General features: G+C 46.2%; 1 protein-coding gene across 1 annotated transcript in view; it reads left to right on the top strand.

Annotated features, from left to right (window-relative positions):
* adamts3 (ADAM metallopeptidase with thrombospondin type 1 motif, 3) overlaps positions 1–22,703 on the top strand; it is a 73,467-nt gene that overhangs the window by 31,173 nt on the left and 19,591 nt on the right. Inside the window, exons 6-16 of the mRNA XM_062543289.1 lie at positions 5,192–5,275; positions 5,714–5,870; positions 8,863–8,968; positions 11,046–11,189; positions 13,244–13,376; positions 15,313–15,426; positions 15,702–15,847; positions 16,390–16,565; positions 17,792–17,925; positions 18,426–18,549; positions 21,929–22,009. Coding sequence (XP_062399273.1) covers positions 5,192–5,275; positions 5,714–5,870; positions 8,863–8,968; positions 11,046–11,189; positions 13,244–13,376; positions 15,313–15,426; positions 15,702–15,847; positions 16,390–16,565; positions 17,792–17,925; positions 18,426–18,549; positions 21,929–22,009 — 1,399 coding nt within the window. The remainder of the gene's footprint in view (positions 1–5,191; positions 5,276–5,713; positions 5,871–8,862; positions 8,969–11,045; positions 11,190–13,243; positions 13,377–15,312; positions 15,427–15,701; positions 15,848–16,389; positions 16,566–17,791; positions 17,926–18,425; positions 18,550–21,928; positions 22,010–22,703) is intronic.

Below are 22,703 nucleotides of genomic sequence, written 5' to 3'. Positions count from 1 at the left end.
CAAAGAGGCATAGTTGAGGTGGAATAAATAAATAAGTAAACTAACAAGGAAGGGAAAGTCATCAAGATCATGACGAATACACCTTTCATCGTCATCTCCCTCCGGTACACTTGGAATACTTTTAAGACGTTTTGAATAGCAATTATATGTAAAGTTGGCTGACTAGATGAAAAATGGTGTTTCTTACTGTGTGTGGCACGGGGTAGTTAAATTAAGTTGTGAGGACTGTTGGGAGAGAAATCACACTTCGCCCCACTGGCCCCTGGCTCTGATTCGTTCCTCATGCATCCCGGCCTGTTGTCTGTTTTGTCGTCTGGGGAGGTGAGACACCCTCCAGCAGATGTCCCTGCTGCTCTTCAGAGTCGACCGACCGACCGACCGACTTCTGCCGCTGCCCCCGGCCCTGGCTTGATGACAAACTGCCAGTTGTCAGGGCACTGCCTGCTTGCTCCGAAGCCGTAGCGGCCCTCTTTGTCACGGGGAGCATCTGCGGCGTGTCTCCCATTTGTTATACCTCAGAGGGCAGCACACGTGTGAAGCCGCAGGCAGTGGAGGATCAGGTTTGGTAGTCGTCTTCTGGGGCTGTTAATGGCTTTATTAATGCTTTGCTGGATTTACAGCTCAATGGACATTGTATGCAAAGGTAAATGCCACCATTGAGCGACAACAAATTGGGAACACCGTGGGGACTTCCATTGAGTGTGTTTTTAGTAACAGCACGAGGCCAATTTCATCAGGGCTTCTGCATGACTGAGCGGTCTTAAAGGGACTGAGCACTGAGTGTGTTTATAACCCCACACACCTCTTGGCTGAGTCGCTTGTCATGATGTTCTCAGTGTCCAGTCAGCGTCATAACAAGGAAACAAATGCAGGAGACAAAAAGTTTCTGCCAATCAGCACACAAATACTTTTTCTGAAGCAAGGAAGGGAGTAATTTGATTGGTAGTCAAGCGGAAATACCTACAACCTTTCACAAAATGGGAAGCAAATTTGCCTCCTTTTTTTTCTGTAACGATTGTTTTCTTATTCTTTTTTTAAATGCATGGCAAGTCCACGAAGACATACGTTTCCAGAGCCAGAATCTAAACTGTAAGCAGAAGCAGTCGTCTTCTTTAAAAACCAGTGTGAAGAGCAAACAAGAAGAGAGAGAGAGAGAGAGAGAGAGAGAGAGAGAGAGAGAGAGAGAGATAGCGAGAGCACAAACGAGGTTGTGGTCATATGGCGGTGAACAATTTAATTAATCGCACGGGTGCGCGGTTTCTCGGCTTCCTGCCGAGGAGCTGCTCTTTCCAGACGACCTCCCTGCTGATATCACTGACCAGCTCTGTTTGAGGTCAGAGTAGCTTGCACTGGGAGCCTATTTAGGATTCTGTCTGGTCCGTTTGTTCTTTCACTCCCTGAAAGTCAGTGGACACATTGCAGATGCAGGACATACTAATTAGATCGTAATCACCGTAAGTGCCCTCATTTAAATGACGGACAGGGTGCAAAGAGTAATGTCTGATAGACGTTAATGCAATAACTAGGCAAATTGTATTTACTCATTGCCCGGCTTCGCTTGTCCAAGGGTCACCTGTGTGTCGGTCGAGAGCTGAGGAGATGCTGTGATGAGGACCTGCGAAGATTGAAATGTTTGAGGAAGGACAACTTTTCTGTGTGAAGTCTGCAAACTCACTATCAGGGATGAAGACGAAGTGTGGATAGACAGCCTAGTCTATATTCTCACTGAGTTGCGTTTAGCTCGGGGGATTTGAGATAAATGGTCCTGTTGTGTGATAGATTACATTCGCCCTTCTTTTCTGCTGATGCCGCATTAACGTTAGCGAGCAATTTCATCGCACGCCGCCACCGTCTCGAGAGACACATTTGCACACATAGAAACGTCCACCTACTCAGCAATATTCTCAAAGTTTAATATGAGGTCTTTGTTAAAAAAAACAAAGCAAACAGGGTAAACAAATAAATAAGGGTGTGTGATATCCTGTGGGCATAGCTAACCACAAAACTGCATTATCCAGTTGGCATTGATCATTTGCAATTAAAACTTTTTAAACATTTATCAATATAGATATATCTTTTTTTTCTTTTCTACTGGCTGTAGTCCTGTCCTTGATAAGTGTGTTGATGTATTCCACCTCAGCCACTGACCTCAGACCTGTTAAAGCCTCTTGTGTGTCCTTCTCAGAGCCTTATCGAGGATTTCCTCGGGCAGATTGTGTACGTGGGAGGTCACTGTCTACTCATCTGTGTCTAACCAGAAGCCCCCGTGGGTGAAAAGGTCAGCAGTTTGCCTCAATTAGAAACAGAAGCCAGAGAGATAGAGAGAAAGAGAGAAGGAGGGAGAGAGAGAGGGAGGGAGGGAAGGAGGGAGAGGGAAATAGAAGGCTGGTGGGAGAGAGGGAGGGGGAGAAAGAGGGTGGCAGGTAGAGAGGGGGAAAGAGATAGAGACAGAAAGATTACCTTGACATCATAGGGAATCCATGTACAAGCATTAGCGTGGAATAGTTGGTAAAGAGAAAACATATGGTGTGGCTTTACCGATGCCTCGCAGCGCCGAATTAATGCCCTCTGCGGATCGTTCGTGGTCCCCACAATAGGCTGGATATCTGCACACAAATAACATCCAGATGTGGTCTTTAGTTCCAGTGGACTTGGTCACTCCTCCCCATCCCCCCAAGCACTGAATCCCAGCCCGGTGCCATCTGCACCATCTGATGGCTCAACATGCCCCCCCCCCCCCCCCCACACACACACACTCTCAGTCTCAGTCTCCCCCGGGCTCCAAACGTGTGCCATTAGTTACTGTCTGCTTTTAGCCCACTGACAGATAGATGTGTTGTGATATGACTCACATAATATGAAGACTGTGGTTTTGCACATTTCGAACCAATTACAGGGCAGCGGTGTTGCACAAGCGTTTTGACGCCTGATGGGTGTAAAAAGCATTACTCTCTTCTTGGTGCACGGCGTGCACGGTAATTGTAGGCGGCTCTAGTGGTGGTCCTCGTGCACTTAGTACCCAAGACAAACACAATTTTGTGTGTGTGTCTCACAGATGAAAGAGTTTACTGTATACTGTATGTTTGTTTGTTTGTGTTTGTGTGTGTGTGTGTGTGTGTGGGGGGGGGGGGGGGGGATGGGTGGGTGGGTGGGTGTGACGGTGTGTGTTGGTGTGTGAATGTATGTGTTTGTCTATCGGTCTGTCTGTCTCTGTCACAGACAGAGTGAGTGTCATGCGTGCACGTTTGCATCTACAGTAAGATCAGCGCCAGGTTGCCTCATGAGATACTGTAGCGTCTGTTAAATTGCTTTGTAATAGGAGAATCTCTCTCTGTTGTAATCCGTCCTAGTCTAAAGCTCCAGAGATTAACATCTGGTTGGGTTAACTTACGGCATAACAGAAAACAGTTTTGACTGTACTTTCACCAGCAAAAAACACACACATACACAAACACACTCACTCACACACACACACACACACACTTCAACAACCCCCACACAGTCCCTTTCAAACACACTAGAGCACTCAACTATACATGTATAGAGGCAAGCACAACATTACCCCACCCTACCTACAAACCCACACACATACATATGCTTATACTGTACTCAGTAGACATACCTACCTCCACCCAGTAGTCAGACACACACTCTCTCTCTCTCACACACACACACACACACACAACACACTCCCTGCTTCAAACCCACCCAGCTCCATACAAACATACACACTGACTACACACACACACACACTCACACACACACACAGACACACAGACACACAAACACACACACACACACACACAACTACGCACTGTAGCCTCTTAGGTGGGGAAGAAAAACAGCTGGGGTCTTTAAAGGCATCCACTGTGATTCTCACAAACACTGGAGCCTTTTCATGAGCCTGCCTCCGGCCATGTGCCCCTGCCGCTGGCCGTGCACACGCACGCACACACACACACACACACACACACACACACGCGCGCGCACACACACACACACACACACACACACACACACACACACACACACTGGTCTTGTCGCACCAGCAGCCCCCTGCAGCAGACCCATTGCCTCAACTGCCTCTTTCCTCACATTGTGTCACTGCTGTTAACTTCAATTAATGCCTTCCAGACACATGTGACATGCTTGCTCGTATAGCGATGGCAGTTTAGCCGCCCCGGGGACGGGGACGGGGACGGATAGAGAAGTTAGCCGTTCATTCCTGTAGGTGTCTGGCCTAAAAGGCGGAGAGGTTGCCCACCAGGAGTACATCTAATGGCCCCTCTTCCATCTTTGTCCCGGCCTCTCCCTGGTGGCCCTGGAACTGCAGACAGGATGTGGGTGTTAAATCATGTTTCTTGACTCTTAACTCCGGCTATGTGATCATCCATTGCCGCTGTGATCCCTCTGTAGCTTCCAGCTCTGGCCATTTAATGGTTAGTGGTTAGTAATGGATTTTTTTAGGAGGAAGAGAGCAGGAGAGGGCGAAGAATGTCTACGTAATCTTATCTCACCAAAATGAGTGCCGGAGAGACACATCTAAATCTCTTCGGTCATGTCCCTGTTTAAAATTGTATTTCTGGCGACATGAATCGTCTGTCTGCATAATCACGTCTCCAGAGTCTTGCTGTAATACGGTTGTGTGAACTGTAGTACTGTGGTGCACTGTATTGCCTCGGAGAGCAGCAGGCGAAAAAGAAAACACTCCGAAGGACCAATGGAGTATTTGCTGCGGCTGTTACAGTACGTTCGTCTCGAGGGTTGTTCAGTCCACTGCCTTCTGTAATGGCTTGATATTACGTTTCATACGAGGGGACTTGAGGTGCTTCATATCCCATAATAATGGAAACAGAAGGTATCTGTACGCAAGTCGTCTGCCCTTGTGTCCTAAAAAGTTAGAGAAGTTGTCTTGAGACAAGGTCAAGGGTCAGACAATTGTCAAGGAAAGGGATCACCATGGTGCCATTTGCTACACTGTCTGTACCATGTTTGGGTCCCTTTTATGTACAGCTTCTTTCTTCTTTTGTTGTTGTCCTTTTAGAGTGATAACAGCATGACCTGCTTTCTCTGATACCCCCCCCCCACACACACTCACACACGCGCACACACACACACACACACACACACACACACACACACACACACACACACACACACACACAAACTCCCTGTCTTTTGTGCTCTGCAGGTGAATGAGATCTACCATGATGAGTCGCTGGGAGTTCACATCAACGTGGTCCTTGTGAGAATGATCATGCTGGGCTACTCAAAGGTAAGACTTTACTGGGTCAACCATGTGCAAGAACGTGGTGTTTACCGTCCCCTGTAATAAGGGCTCTGCTGATGCACTTGACTGGTATGGAAATGAAATGTATACTCTAAGAAACCTCAGCAATATAGATTTAAAATGGTTTGTAAAGCATAAAACATTTAACGGTGCACAATAATGATACCCTGTGAAGCTCTGAAGTTCTCAAGCAGAACTCCAGAGATCAGCAAACATTCTGATGTAACAAGAGCACATTATAGCCCGTATATTCTCTAACGAAGCGGGCCCTGTCTGTTCCCTTTCATGTGGTGGAAAATGGGTCACATAAATTGAGGCAATGCTGTTGCTTTTGCTTATGGTACGTGCATGTTAAACAGCTAATGTGGCTGGACATTTTTGTCACCCCCACCCCCCTTCTCCTCTTTCCTCTGTTTGGCTCAGTCCATTAATCTCATCGAGAGAGGCAACCCATCACGCAGCCTGGAGAACGTGTGCCGCTGGGCCCAATTGCAGCAGAAGGACAACCCGGAACATTCCGAGCACCACGACCACGCCATCTTCCTTACTCGCCAGGGCTTCGGACCCACGGGCATGCAGGGTAAGAGAGAGCGATCGTCGACCCTAACCACTTGGCCCGCGCACACACACACACACACACACACACACACACACACACACACACACCTACCCCCTTCGCCCCCTGTTGCTCCCAACAGCCACTAGTACACATCAGGGCTCTTTCATCAACACAGTGGGTGGTGTAATGATGAAATGAGGGGGTTGGTGAGGGCTTCTCCATTTTGCTGATGCTAGGTTGGAGGGCTTCAGTTTGAGCTGTCGGAGGGCCTTATTTCATCCTGCTTGTTCCTAAGTGTCTCATCACATGGATGAAGGGAGAGAGTGTGCAAGGCTGGACAGGCTGGCTGGGGGACGAGTGCACGCATTGAATTCAGCAGCTTTCTGGTAGATTGGCTCTGTGACGCTGTGAAGAAGCTGGTCATTATGGAAAAGGCTGGCACATGCACATGAAAACCAGCTCAAAAGCTGGAGCTTACAAACATTACCCAGATTCCAGCTAACTGGAACACTTCCTCCAGATCTTTGCCAGAACAAAGCTTATTTCCTTCCAGGTCAACTGCCATCTGCTGACTGCATCTACTGTATCTATCTATTAATGCAAGGAACGTCTGTCTGTGTGTCAATCTGTCTGTTCCACGCATAACTCTGGAACCACTCATCCGACTGCTCTCAAATTTGGTGGGTGTCATCCTAATGGCACGAGTGCCAATTTCATGTTATACGAACAAAAAATGCCACATCAACGGGCTCTGCACTAGTATTTTCTGAGGAAGAATTTTGTAGAAATACTGAACTTTCTGTGGCCTGTGTCCACCAGTCGTGTTTTTTTTGTTGTTGTTGTTGCTCTGACAGTTGTGCCAACATCTTTTTTAGAGCACTTCAGTCAAGTGTTTATTGTTGCTAGGTTACAAGTTTTGAATGGTCACCGAGAGAGAGATGACATTGACGAGCCCAGCGCTGTTTCTAAAAATTGAACAGATTTTAAATTTCAACGCTCTGACCGCTGCAGAAAAAAATCGCTCAGTGCCGGGGGAACTGAACACTGCGAATACTGATCTGTATAGAAAATAGCCGCCGTTGATGCAAAAAAAAAAAACGCGATTGATGGACACAGGCCGTTATTATTGGACCATTTGGTCTCTGTTGCACAATCATTGGCAAACCATCAGAATCAGGGTCATGTTGTTGTTTTTTTTTTCCACTGGTGCATTTAGATCTTTTTCTTGATTCATATCGATTCAACAAAATTGAAAATCAATACGCTTATCTTAGACAGAGCCATCATTGGTTCCTGGGTAATTCCTCCAAAGTGAAAGGTCATAATAAATGATATTGAGCTGGACAGAAAGCCTTTGGACGTTACTGAGGGGATGTTATAGCAGAGGTCACTTTATAAGCCAGTGATGGGGCAATCAAACACACAATTATTTCTTTAGAAATAATCTTCTCCTGCGACTCTTGCTTGTATTCTATTCGAGTATCATTTGGTCACTTATGTGCTAGAATGTGACCATTATCAAACTGATTGTGCTGTGTTTAGTGTGATATGACTTACAATGCACCAATTTCACAGGCGGTAGATACGTTTTCTCTTTTTCTCTTTTATTAAGTTGCTTAAAGGAAAGAGTAGAGAGGGAACATGGACATATGAAAACTTTAGGATTTTGATGTTGATAAAACAGGAACACAGTGACCTATGAAGTGAGCAGGGACATTAACTAAGACATTGATAATGTGTGCAGATTTTGTTTTGTTGAAATCAATTGAATATACTGTAGAATTTCTGATTTGTCCACAACCTGTAATATGTATTTTGTGTCTATTCTGCCAGCTGTGGATTACATTGTTAGAATAATAATAAAAAATACTTTTCATAGAATGCAACAGAATTCAGCTCAAAGTGCTTTACATTTGGAAGTGTCTGTATTCTGCCAGCTGTGTCTGTGTCTGTACTCTGCCAGCTGTGACCCTCATTGTTATACAGTATGTCTTAAAATGGTTAGCCTTAATATAATTCACTCCATATGACACAGGCATAGACCTGACACTACAGAAAAAGAGTCTGGATGTGTCCTCCTCACTCCTCAGACACAGTGTGTTCACTTGAAAGAGTGGTGTCAGTGAGTTTCTAGTGCACGGTAGCCTGCTGTATGCTGTATGCTGTGTGCAGGCATGCTGGTCCTAGAGAGCTTGCGTCTGTGTGCTGTGCCGTGCACTCTGTCTGACTGACAGGCGGCCCTTTAATTAAACTCTCCTGCGCCAAAGGTTGCGTGCGGGGTGGAGTGGGGAGGCGGGGCTGGAGTGGGCGGCTGGAGGGGGAACGTTCCATCAGCCGCACGCCGAGGGAGGCAACCCCATCAATTTGGCGTGCGTTATGGGGCTGCATTAATAACCTGCCCAAGGACTGATAGGCGGGGGAGGTGAAGGTGTGCATAGTTAATCCCAGCCCGCTCTCGCGTTTCACTCCGCCTCACAGCTCGGTTCGCTCAGCCGGCCGCAGGCTCTGACAGAAACGTCTGAGGCCCATAGCGCTCACGGAGCCGCCTCTGTCAGAGCTCCGCAGGGGCCTCCCCCACGTCCACCTCACCTGCGGTCGCATCAATTTGAATTCAGTTTTAGCCTCGAGAAGACCTTCCCAAAATGGGGCGGGCAGGCTATTATTTTCACTTTTTACAAGTTTGACTTGAGAAAAGCGGGCACTCGAGCATTAGCGGTATTCAGCAGCAGTGGCAGCGCCAGTCAGCATGGAGTCTCAGACTCTCCGTGTGCCATGTCCTTCACACAAAACCTCATCCAGGTGATGCATACCCTTTTTCAGAGTGCTCTGGTCCCAACAGTCCTCATGTGGGAGTAGGTGAAAATGGCCTGAATCGCACAGATTGTTTGAAGCTTGAATGCCTCCATCATCCTCTGTCTCTCTCTATTTCTCTATCCCCCTCTCTCTCTCTTGCTCTCTCCACTACTACTCCTTCTCCTCCTCTCCCCTCTCTCTCCTTTCTATTCTCTCACAGGGTACGCCCCCGTCACCGGTATGTGTCACCCTGTCCGCAGCTGCACCCTGAACCACGAGGACGGCTTCTCCTCCGCCTTTGTTGTGGCCCATGAGACCGGTCATGTGTAAGTGGCATGCCTTTGGTCTTCTCTGCGTTGTGTTTTCTTTTTTCCCCCGCTGCCCTCCACGCTAGGGATCAGTGGCCAGAGGTGGACGCCAGCAGAGGCGGACATCCCGGGTTCAGAGAGTAAAAAAAAAAAAAGTCCTGCCAAGTATTTGATCTAACAGTTTTAATAAACCAGCTCATCCGAATGTGTGCAGCCAGGTAGATCAGATCATTTAGTGATATCACCTGTGTTAAGTGCACGGTAGAAAGAATATATGGCAGGACTTACAGTACATTTTGGAACCGGGATATCAGCCTCTGGACCCCAGTGAGGCGCTGGCTGGTTGGTTGTCTGTCTGTTGTAGTCCACTGAAAGCAACAGTGTGGCTCAAGGGTACAGCTTAATGAATATTCTCTGATTTTCTTTATGTGAAGGCTTTGCAAGCGATCCCTTATTGCATGTCAAAGACACTGGGAAGGTGTTGTTGGCCTTCAAATGATGGCATTGATGACCTTTGATTGTGAGAACATAAAGTGTTTTTTTTTTCTTTTTTTGCCTCCTCTTTGTTCATCCCTCTCTTTATTGAATTGCATAATTCATTAGTGTGCTTGTCGTCACCCAGGGTGACCTAGCTTGCCTCTGATGTAATGTAATGTACCGCAGCAGACTCTGAGCAGAAGAGCAGACCACACCACCACCCACCCGTTCATGGAAGAGCTTCAGGCACTTAAAAGGGACAGGACAAATCAATGACGAGCCAATGAGGTCGATATATCTCATTAGGTGTTTCAGTTTGGAGAGACAACCTTCAAATGTTCCATGAAAAAAGAAAAAAAAAACATTGATAGGTTGCGTTAAAAAAAATAGCTGAATAACATAAGCACATTTACTGTATCACTCCGGTGTGGCGGGGAGCTTTTGAACGTGTTATAAAAGTTAAATTTGGCGTGGGAGTTCGTCAGTTCCCTTAGTAACACAAGCCCAGTGGCACAGCCCGTAGTGGTGTGACTGCAGGACTGCCGCTTGTGCTTTCTAGTGGCCAGTCTATTCTCAGGAGGTCAGACCCATTGCATCCCTGATGTCTTGTGGTTCTCTGACAATTATGTATGGAGCTGGAGAATATAGCCCCACACACACACACACACCCACACACACAAACACACACACACACACACACACACAAACACACACACACACACACACACACACACACACACACACACACACACACACACACACACATACATACACATACACACACACACACACACATACACACACACATACACATACACATACACATACACATATACACACACACACACACACACACACACACACACACACACAGCAGAGTGTCCAGTCCCATGTGTTCTGCTGCACAGCTGTTGTTTGTGCTGGCCTGTGTGCCACTCCTCACTAGCTCTCTGTATGCTCTCTTATTTTCCCTCTCTCTCTCCCTCCCTCTCTCTCTCTCTCTATTGCTCATTCTCTCCCTCCCTCTCTCTCCCTCTCTCTTTCTATCTGTCATTCTCTGTCCCCCTCTCTTGTGCTCTCATGGAGTGACCGATGAGGATGGTCTGGAACGGTAAGAGCTCCATTAGTGTGACATGTCGCTCTGTCCATCACATCAGTTGCCTGGGTAATGAGACAAGCGTAATGGGACACTTGCGGTTTCTTTAGAGATGTCACATATAAGTTGAATATGCATTCACCAGCTGCCTTCTAACTGGAAGAAGCGTCTACTTTTTTTCTGTAAAAGGACTGGTTTGAGCCTTAATAGGATTTTCTGTAGCACACTGTTAGGTTGTTTCCTCAATGTTAGGAAATAAAAATGATGGACTATAATACTGTTGAATCAGTCGGTCTATGCAGTATAAACAGATATAACATATACGGTGTTGCATACGTGCATTAATATGGGTCTTACTTGGTGTCTTCTGTTACATTTGATGTTAAGTATATGTGGCAGACCATGAGAGAGAGCGACAACAGAGCGACTCACGCCCACTCACACCCCCTCACCTCTGCATCCTCTGGCGGCTGCTGAGTCTATCAATATGTTTGTCACAGCATGTGAATGTCACCTCCACAGGCTGGGCATGGAGCATGACGGACAGGGCAACCGCTGTGGGGACGAGACGGCCATGGGCAGCGTCATGGCCCCTCTGGTGCAGGCTGCCTTCCACCGCTACCACTGGTCCATGTGCAGCGGCCAGGAGCTGAAGAGATACATTCAGTGAGTGGTGGTCTCCCGTTGTTTTCTCTCTCTCTCTCTCTCTCTCTCTCTCTCTCTCTCTCTCTCTCTCTCTCTCTTTCACGGTCTTTCTCTCTCACATAGTCGTTCTCTCTCTCTCTTTCTCGCTTTTCCTCTTTTACACACATACAGCACCGATACACACACACACACACACTTACAGTATTGGAAGGGAGAGTTGGGTTTTTTCTCCAAATTGACGTGCCACACAGTGCACTTGTCAGAGCAGAGATGAGGAATACAGTATGTGTGAGCGCCCTTTGCGTGCTTACTTAGCCTACCAACCTGCAGTGAAAGTAAATTCCTGCCCGTTTTTCCAACAGCATGTGTTCTTCAGCCTTAAATGGCCTCCGCTGGCAGATAGATTGGGTTCATCAATAAGCAGACACACACTGCTAGCTGGGCAACGGCAAGCCAGCATGCAGGCAGTGTGTCCATTCGGCACGACTGGACACACTCAGATCCATTGTTCTGGGTTGTCATCAGGTCGCTGTGCCAGCGCACATTCCAGTGTTTCATGGGTGTTACAAGCACCAGCTCAAATGTCACAATGATCAGCTGCACGCAAAGACAAAAGCATTTCCTCGACTTGATAATTAATGCCAGAAGGTTTTATTGCATAGTGTAACTGCATCCGATCCAGCCTCATTTTACCTCATCTCGTCATCTTGAGAAATTACCGTTATAATAAAGAGGGAAGTCTCTCAGCGGGTTTCACCCACATATCTGGGGTAATTACTTCTGAAGATCCCCAGCCTCACAAAGTAGTTTTGGCAAGACTTCACTTGATAGAAAAGATCTGAATAATTCAGTAGTATGAGGTGTGACGATAGGTATATATGCTTTCTACTCGGAGAATTACAACATGAAAGTCTCCAATTTCATTTATATTTCAAAGCATGCAGATTAAATCCAAGTTGTACTGGAGATGATCCAAACCCAGTCATACACAACCTGATTTACCTTGTTGCTGTGGTTGTTTACAGGTATAGTACTTTGTTTTAAATGTCAAAACACAAATTATATTTCTCTTAGACATTTACATCGACATTACATATCTGGTAGCAATCACTAACAGCAGACAGTTACAACCGGCATCTTGTTTCTATGGCTTGTTACAACTGAAACAAAGTCTGCTGCGGTCAACTGGGGTGTCATGCAATTCTGAGATACCAGCTACCACTTTCGAAGCAAAATGGAATGCGGCAGAAGACCATAAAATGAGGGACAAAGATAGATTACGTCTACATGTAGAAGCAATTAATTTGTTGTTTACAATGAATATAGCTACATGTTTTATCTCATTGTCCAAATAGCTTAGTGAGTGTCCACCCTCAGCATCAGCTCACCCCCCCCCCCACCTCAAAATATGACTCATTGCTCACTGCAGAGTGAAACAGTTCTGTGTTCTTTGATGGATTACATGTGCACATCCATTGATTTGAAATATTGAGCAAGCAGCAAAAGCAGCAAGACAACCCTTTTGAGGCAATAACAAAATACTTACACAGTCTTCTTTCAGCCTTCAATTAATCCTCCCTGTCAAATTAGGATACATGTTTCTTTCCCTTCTTTTCAACCCAGGCTGACAGAAAAGAAGACCTTCGTAAAATGCATGTTTATTTGTCTGCGTTTTTGTATTTGAATCAAAATGAAGTTGTCCAGTTATGTTGGTAAGACAATATGCATAGTTGTGATGCAAAAGTCCCAAGCATAAATCAATCTGCTGATAGCTGATATCTGAAGCTTCTCTTATACTGTACACATGCAGTGCATCCTGCATGTACTCATCTCACTGCTACCCCTAAACAGCCTTTTAGTCAGACTTTTAGCTGTCCTCAAATGTTGCTTTTGTACCTCACGTTCATACGACGAGACAGCCTAATTACCCTCACATGTAAATCATCAGATGTGAGAGACTTCATCATGAAGCACAATCATGCCCTCGGAGCCTACGAAGACTACAAAGACTGCAAGCTTATTTGATTGACAGTGTTCATGCCACTATCCTGTGTGTTTATGTTTAAACCCTGCAGCTCTTACGACTGTCTCCTGGACGACCCCTTCAAACACGATTGGCCACCTCTTCCAGAGCTGCCCGGCATCAACTACTCCATGGACGAGCAGTGCCGCTTCGACTTCGGTGTGGGGTACAAAATCTGCACATCGGTAAGTGCAACCGAGGGCTGTTTTCCTCCTGTCATTCAGACGTGCTTGATACGTGGCGGTCCTCAAGGGGAATAAATCAAGGCTTTTTTTTGCAAGAAATAGGCTCAAAAGAACTGTTACCCACTTGTTGAAAGTCCTCGAGGAGCATTTAGCTAGAAAGAGATCAACTGCAATTGAAGAGCAGGGGCAGGGAAGAAAAAAAAATTCAGATTCTCACCCACTCGGCAAGCTGTGTTCTGCACATGCTGTGTCCCACAATGCATTGATTTTCCAAAGGAGAGAACATTTTGATTGGTCTGTCTAAATTCTCAGCAGTTCCATCAATAGGACAATCATTCTCCCTGAAACTACCTAGTCCTAATGGACTCTCTACAGAAGTTCTGTAAAACCCTAGAGCCCTACACGAAAATAAATGAATAAATAAATAAATAAATAGGTAAATAAATACATAAATAAATAAGTCGTGAGAATACACACACCTGGTGTCTGGGTATGCCAGTACCACTGAGCAGCTGGTGTAAGGTAGTTTAGCTGCAGTCACAGCTTTTCAAGTCTTCATCAGGACCTCTCGCATCTGAGGGGAAACAAGCTGGGCATCTTGTGCACACTATTAGCTCTCAATCTTTGAATAGTCAATTAACTCAGGGTTGTGGCATGACTGCCTGGGCTGCCTGGAGGTTAATACTGATGTAACAGTGTCTCAGTGATGCGGTAGTGAAGTGCCACAGGTAACAAGCTCGGACGTAAGCCAAAACCACGCGGCTCTGCGTCTAATTAGTCTCACAGCGTATTCGTGTTTTTGTCTCCGGTGAGATCCAGACGCAGATACCAGACGACTATCAGCCGAAGGCACAGTGCCTCTTCATTCCCTCTTGCAGACTCTATGGGCCTCGTCTCTTAATTCCCTCCTACATCTTATTCATCACATTCACATCATGGAGGCTTTGCGTGCTGTGTTTACACTACAGAGATGCTCGTGCAATCTGTGTGTACAGATTACATTGGTGGGAATCAAACGCGTGCCAATTCCTAAGGGTGCTTACAAGCAACATCCATGCACACCTTGACTTTTAATGGGATGTGTGTCTCTCTGTTAGTGAGAATGTGCTCTTCAAACTGCGGAGGCTTCCAAACCAGTTGATGAGCCAGCTGCGCACGCCAAGAGTAGTATGAACAGACTATCCTTAATCAGAAAGCCACACGTGTACTACCAAAGGCACTTTCCTATGGTGGCCTTGGACTGGAGTGCACTCTCATGAAAGAGACATAGAAAGTCTTTGTTCATTTGAAGCGCACCTGCCATTCTTCCAGGTGATTGCATCTCTAACGAGAAGTGCTTTGCCTCCACAAATTAGAATTCCGCGTTCAACACCTGCTATTGATTAGCTCTCGCTCCCAGGCAACCTTCTGCTCCGTTTTAATTTGAATCACTTGTTTACTTCTCTGCTGCAGGTATGTCGGCCCTTAGATAAAAGGGCCAATAGACTCAGTTGCCGTTCGGGGTGTCACCACGTCGTCACGATCTAAATGGTGGCAGGAGGTCTTGTGTGATAATTCTAGGCTGTTTGAAGGAAACCAAAATGGGGTGTACAGTATAAACCAATACCAATACAAATATGAATACAAAAACTTTATTGTCCACAGATTGTGAAAATTTGCCTTCGGTTTCACCAGTACAAGGCTACATGAAAGACAGGACATTACAAACAGTGCATAGTCAAGACAGCAAGACAGACAAACACAGTCAATACATTTCATGAAAAAGTAGCATTACACTGGTTGGCTTTACAAAGTATATGTAAAGTATATGGCACCAGGTTCTGGTCAGAGTTCAGACAGACGGAAATAAGCTTTCATTTTTCTTGTTCACATTCTCGGTTGTCTATTTTTTTTCTCTTTAATCGTCTCCGTGTTATTTTATTCGTCTTTCCGACAGTTCCGCACGTATGACCCCTGCAAACAGCTGTGGTGCAGCCACCCCGACAACCCCTATTTCTGCAAGACCAAGAAGGGACCTCCTCTTGATGGAACAGAGTGTGCACCTGGGAAGGTAAGTGCTGCCATTCACTGCTCTTTGCTTGCTCTCTCTCTCTCTCTCTCTCTCTCCCTCTCCCTCTCTCTCTCTCTCTCTCTCTCTCTCTCTCTCTCTCTCTCTCTCTCTTCCACTCTGTGTCTCTTTTGAGAGGGGTTAGTGAAGGGCATTGCTTGAAGATGATGTTGTTCACTGCAGATGCTATTCACAGTGTATTTCTTCTTCTTCTTCTTTTCCTCACTCCAAACCCCACCCCCCACCCCACCCACCGCCATTTTCATTTGCCCCTGCAGTGGTGCTACAAAGGTCACTGCATGTGGAAGAACGCCAACCAGGTGAAGCAAGATGGCGTCTGGAGCGTGTGGAGTAAATTCGGCTCCTGCTCGCGGAGCTGTGGCATGGGCGTTCGCTTCAGAACCCGCCAGTGCAACAATCCGGCGTGGGTCACCTCCCTTTCCTCGCCCCGCTTACTCTATAGCACTGATGATAACACGCACACACTGTTTATCAGAGAGAGCATACACACACACACACACACACACACACAGAAACACAGTGTTTATCATTGATAGCATGCACAGATACAAGCACACACGGTTTATCGGTGATAACATACATAGACAGAAACACAAATAGGAAAAATAAACAGTAAACATTTGGTAACCCTTACTGTCACAGTACTCTAATTACTAAGTATTTACCCAGTAAATACGTAGCTAATGATAGTATATTATGACTGTACAGCACTGATTTTCACTGATAGCACACACAGGCAGAAACACCCATAGACAAAAATAAACACTAAAATAATAACTGCTGGACAATTGAGTGTGTGACTGTTCTCAAATCAGGCATGTGGGTTTTGTGTGTGTGTGTGTGTGTGTGTGTGTGTGTGTGTGTGTGTGTATGTGTGTGTGTGTGTGTGTGTGTGTGTGTGTGTGTGTGTGTGTGTGTGTGTGTGTGTTTTGGGGGTGTCTCCAGGCCAGCATACGGAGGCCAGGACTGCCCTGGTGTGAACTATGAGTATCAGCTCTGCAACACAGACGACTGCCCCAAGCACTTTGAGGACTTCAGAGCCCAGCAGTGCCAGCTCCGCAACTCGCACTTTGAATTCCAGAACACCAAGCACCACTGGCTACCCTACGAGCATCCTGACAGTAAGCGTGTCTTTGCACCCTGGGTCAGGGTACACACACACACACACACACACACACACACAGAATGACAAATAATTCAAGCACACACATGCACAGAGAATCACAAATTCAAGCACACATACACACACAGAATTTCAAACACACTTAAACATACCCACACTGGCACACACGCACACATACACACCCACCTACACACGCACACACACACAGACACAGACACACACACACACACACATACACACACACACAGACACACACCCACACACACACACAAATGCTTGTATAGGCCTGTGGGCACACAGACACTCTCTCTTACACACACATACACACACACACACACACACACACACACAAATGCTTGTATAGGCCTGTGGGCACACAGACACTCTCTCTTACACACACATACACACACACACACACACACACACACACACACACACACATACACACACTGTCATTCACAGCGACAATGTTTGCCAAGCAGAGCTTTTGAGGGGACAGATGATGCGTGGGTAGAGAAATGGGAGGGGGGTTCGGAAGTGAGTGTATTTGGGGACGGGGCGGGGCGGGGTGGGGCGGGGTGAGGAAGCACCGTGCCAGGTCACACCATGTCTGGCTCATCTGCCCTTTAGCCTTTCATGCCGCCGCCACCTCCTCTTCCCCAGCACCGCCGCTGAACGGAGGCTGATTCACCCTCCCTCCCCATCGTTCTCTCCTCTCTCCCCCCCCCCCCCCACCCTTTATCCACTGATGCGTCCTAACGCCTCCTCCGCTCTCACATTGCTGATTTCACACGGGAGCGCGGGGAGGCATCTCACCTCGGAGCAGGACTGATGAGTGTGGAGGAGGAGGTGGCACGATGCAGCAGGAATCCGTCTTCTTCCTCTCAGCACGTCAGTTTCCCGCAGGCCCAGGACCCAGAGTCGGGACGCCATAGTGCTGGTGCTGAATGGGAGGGACAGCCATATAGAGCAGCTGTAGTGTGAAAACTACATTTGCAGTCACTCTCTCTGCCCTCCCATCAGTCCTTATTGACTTGCTGAACATGTCTGAGCTTGAGCAGTGATGTGTGAAAAGCAGTTCAGAAATGGCTACATATAATGATAATGTGCTTTTTTCACATCCACCCTCTCTCTGCTCTCTCTCTTTCTCACTCCCTCCCTCCCTTTCTCTCTCTATCTATCTCTCTCTCTCCATCCCTCTCTCTCCCTCTCCCCCCCCCGCAGCACATAAGCGGTGCCACCTGTACTGCCAGTCCAAGGAGTCGGGAGACGTGGCGTACATGAAACAGCTGGTGCACGACGGCACGCGCTGCTCCTACAAGGATCCTTACAGCATCTGTGTGCGGGGAGAGTGTGTGGTAAGCCCGCGGAGCCCTTTGTGCGAGGGTACCTCAACCTGTGGGAGTGAAAGAATGTATCTGTAACAGTTGGCAGAAATCCATGACAGTGCCACTGTGTTTAACAACAGGGGGCCTTTCATGTACCAAAACGCTCACACAGGCTTTGTCTACCAGCCCGTCATGGTGCTTATTCATCGGCCTCCTTTCAACAGTAACTTCAGTTCGTTCCACTGTTTTTATCCTACAGTACACACTCCACGAGATTAAACTGTCTCAGATTGAAATGCTTTTGGTTTCGAATGTGGCTTCTGTAGGTGTTTTTTTGTGTGCTTGTTAGATCAGTATTTATCCTGCCTGCTATCGTACCTGCCACATTTTCGAAACACTTTCGTGGGATGTGACACCTGTCTACGTGCGTCCTTGATGTGTGAGCGATACGTTTCAGTGCCTGCTCTCTGTTGTGTGTGTGTGTGCGTGTGGGTGTGTGTGTGTGTGTGTGTGTGTGTTTCTGTTTTCAGAAAGTGGGATGCGACCGGGAAATTGGTTCCAACAAAGTGGAGGATAAATGTGGCGTGTGCGGAGGCGATAATTCCCACTGCCGAACGGTGAAGGGAACCTTCACTCGCACCCCCAAAAAACCCGGTACGGACACTTCCTCCCTCACCTCCCCATCTGCAGCTGCCATGGAGCAGATAGCATTCATTAAACCTGCCATCTTCCTCACTGACGCATGGATGATTCCTGCCATTGTGTGCTCATTTCATTTCTTATTGAATGGGGGCGCTACGATTCCATTTGGGGCTCCCTTTTATGCGTGTGTGTTCCTCGGCCGTCTTGTGAAGGGTGAGGCAAGTGGGTCGGCCTGAAACCGACGTGCTCCAATTAACTCGCAAAGGCACGGAAGCCAACCCCTGCTCAACACCTTTATTCCACTTTTTATTTGGAAGTTAAAAAAAAAGCACAATCTGTTGTGTGGAACGTTCCTTTATGCTTAGAATACCGCTTGATTCTACTGAGGTTGTGGCCACTTTGTAGAACATTTCTGCTTGACTTATCCTTGAATTGAGCTGTGTCTCCTGTGGTTAGGCATGAAGACTCTCTAGCATACATTAATGGGCATATTACCGAGTCTCTTTATTGCTGCAGTTGGGTGAATAACACACCGAAACCAGCCAATAATCTTGGAAAAGTGAAGCCCACTTACAGATGCATATATTATCCATGACAATGAGATTACATTTATTAAAGCCGTTCTTTCTGTCACACGTATGGTGGCTGTATGGTTACAGTCATGTTCTCAGAATATATTGTTTGAGCGCTTTTGATATAGTGTGACGATTGTTATTAGATTGGCTGAATGTTATGATTATGGATAATTAGCTGGATATGATGATTGATTAATACATTGATTGATGTGTGTGTGTTTGCTGTTCCTTGCAGCAGCCATTTTTGTTTTGCTTTTTGGAGCAAAAGGACCATGAATAGCACAGAGTCCTGCTCTGTTCTACTTCTATTTGCATTCCTTCAAGATTCATTGTCACTGATAATGTAAATGTCATACTTGCAACTCTATTGCTCTGCATGGTGGCCCAACTTTGACGAACTTTACTTCAACAATCTCTTCATTTGAATGCATATAGGACCTAAAACGTATTCAATCAAGCATGTAATGTATGCATTCAGGCTGCCATATTGGCTCTCCCCTCTTTGACGTGCCACAGATGTTAACTAGCCTGTCACGCTCTGACTAAATTAATTCTCTTCCTCCACTCAGCCCAAGAAGTCATTATCTGTGTCAGGCTCGCAACGAGTTACAATGATGTCCGCTTCTAATTAGCAGACCTCTGAAAGCAGTACATATTTATTTATAAAATGTATTTAATTGCTTTATTTTGTGGTACGGAATTAGGAGTGATTGTGAATGCCTTCAGTATCTGTAGGCCAGTGCTGTGCCTGTGCACTGTAGTTTCTTCCTTTGCCAATTTTGGCTCCCTTATGAGTCTTTGGAGAATGATTTGGGCACTCCAATGCGCGCACACACACAGATGGCAGGATCAATGCTTCAGTGAAAGATGTTTTTGTTTGTGTGTTTGTTTATTTGTTTGTTTGGTTGCACTATCCTGCCAATATGATTGTTTTTATGTCCTCAGAATGTTTCTGTGCTGTCATCTTGAATGTTTTTCTTAAGCGCAAAGTGTGAGGTGATTTCTTTTTTGGCAGTTTGTCAGGATTTCATTAACACCATCATGAGTGATTGTGAGCGTCTGTGTCTCTCACTCTGTGTGTGTGTGTGTGTGCGTGTGTGTGCGTTTGTGTGTACTGTACAGTATGTGTGTGTGTGTGTGTGTGTGTGTGTGTGTGTGTGTGTGTGCATTTGTAAATGACTGACTCATGGCATGAAAACAAAACAAGCTCCATCTCTAACTGTCCCATTTTGTTAATCCCCACCACTCACTCTCTTAACAGGAAAACAGTTAAGCAAGAGATGCCAAAAAGAAATCCCTTTGTTGGAGAACGCAATATGCAAGTATCCGGTGTTCTCTAATCTCTTCTCTTCTCCCCTTGTTTTGTAATGCTCTTTTTTCACCGACTGTTAGAGTATGACAATCTCACTCAAGCATGCACACAACCAAGGTTCAAAAGTATCCCTGATACTTAGAATCCAAAGACACTTACTTCACTCACAAATACTACTTGGTAGTTTTCTTTGAAAGTCGATAAATTGGTTCCCCAGACAAATAGAGGATTCTCTCTCTCTCTCCTCTCTCTCTCTCTCTCTCTCTCTCTCTCTCTCTCTCTCTCTCTCTCTCTTTCTCTCTCCCTCTCTGTCCCTCTCTTTCTGAAACACACACACACACACACAAACCCTCAAACACACACACACACACACACACACACACACACACACACACACACACACACACACACACACACACACTCACACACAGACACACATACACACACACATACACACACAAACACACACACACACATACACATAAGTGACTGTGAAAGTCGATTCTGCGCGACCTTAGCTGACAATGTACTAAAGAGCTCTGGCCGTCTCAGAGAATGGCTGAAAAGATCGCACATTAGAACACTGAGGCTTACAGCAGCCCAAATTTACTCGGCAGGACTCCAGCTTTAGCACAACTGAAACTGACAGCTGACATCCCTTACCCGGCAGACATTTACACACATTGACTGCTCCCCAAACCTCCACCCCCACACGCTGACTTTTGAAAAGGACACTTTCGAATCTATTGACAGCTCAATAAAGTCTGTCTTCACAAAGCCAGTCAAAAGAGAGCACTGCAAAACAAGAAAGTATAATGAAGGAATTTCTCTATCTGAAGGGAAGACGAGAGGAGCTTTCTCGTTGCCGAAAGGAGCACGCCACGTGTTCCTGAACGAGACCGAGGATTCTAGGAATGTGCTTGGTGAGTCTGTATGGGGTTTGCAGACCAGTGGACATCCAAAGTAGAGGGAAAGGAGGCAGCTTTGCAGCTCTAGTATCACTCTGCCGCAATGCTCTGAGTTATTTTTTTTTTATTTTTCTTAAACACTCTGAGGGTTCTGCCATCCTGCTTTTAATCACTCCAAAGACAATTTATCATGTATAATCATTTGGCGAAAAACGCAGCATAAATTCACATGTTTGTCGAATTTGAAGTTGAATGTAATTTCACCGTGACTCAACGTTCACGTTTGATGGATCCTGGAGTGATTTCAAGACGCTGGCAAGCCTGTCATGTTGTCTTTCACCTGAATTTCTCTCCTCCTGTAGGCTTGTGTGCCGCTGGTCTCGAGGAGCCGATAACATAGATCTCTCCCTTTTCATCTCCTGAGCTTGTTGTTAGTTAGAGCAAAGCGTAAAGCCTTTTCGATTAGAGGAGGATGTCCACGTCTGCAAAGCAAACAAAAAAAAGCAAACATACTTGTTCCTGCTCACTAACTGCTTCTGTTATCTCTCCCAAACCCTCTCTGCTTCTACTGCCACCACACACATGCGCAAATAAAGGCTACCTTAAGATGTTTCTCATCCCTCCTGGGGCTAGACATGTGGTCATTCAAGAACATGAGGCCTCCCCTCAAATTCTTGGTAAGTGACAAAGCTCTATGACGGACGCCATGCTCATGCATACACTATGGACATTACATTGTCTCAATTATTCCCTGGCCACTGTTTCTCCTACTGTATGTACAGAACATTCAGCTTTGAATTTCAATGCATTTACATAATGACATGTAAAGGCACTCTGTGGGTGCTTTAGGATCTGTTCAGTCATCACAGTATTTTGCTAGAATGCACTATATAATTCTTCTTGAGTTTTCGAGCTGGTAAGGTTTTTTTTTTTTTACATTGTTATTGTGGTTTAGTAGCCTGATTACCATCGACTTTCAAAGGCTCTGCGAGACTTTAGTCTGACCAACAGCCTGTGCTAACACGGTTTCTTGACAGCGCTGGTTGACCCGCCTCCTTTAAGTGCCTCGATTTGCTACTGGTAGATGTCAGAAAGCGGATTGCCGAGTTTAAACCAATAACAACACTCTTTCCGCTGCCTTGAACACGCCTCTACCCAGAGCCGTTGGAGCTGCTCAAAGTTGATTGGTTCTCGACCAAAGGGGGCAGTTCCGCAGATTTCGGGAACTCAGAAATCCTTCTCAATGAGCAGTTGACCAGACCAGCAGCAAAAGCCTGAAGGCGTTGCGTCACTGGGAGGGCGTGCCAGGCTAGTGGTTTAGTATCCTATACTATTGGTTGATTAAACACAAAAATCAGCATATCAACATTT

The sequence above is a fragment of the Sardina pilchardus genome, chromosome 8 (assembly GCF_963854185.1).
Source record: "Sardina pilchardus chromosome 8, fSarPil1.1, whole genome shotgun sequence".
Taxonomy (NCBI): Eukaryota; Metazoa; Chordata; class Actinopteri; order Clupeiformes; family Clupeidae; genus Sardina; species Sardina pilchardus.
This window is presented reverse-complemented; position numbering and strand designations above follow the sequence as displayed.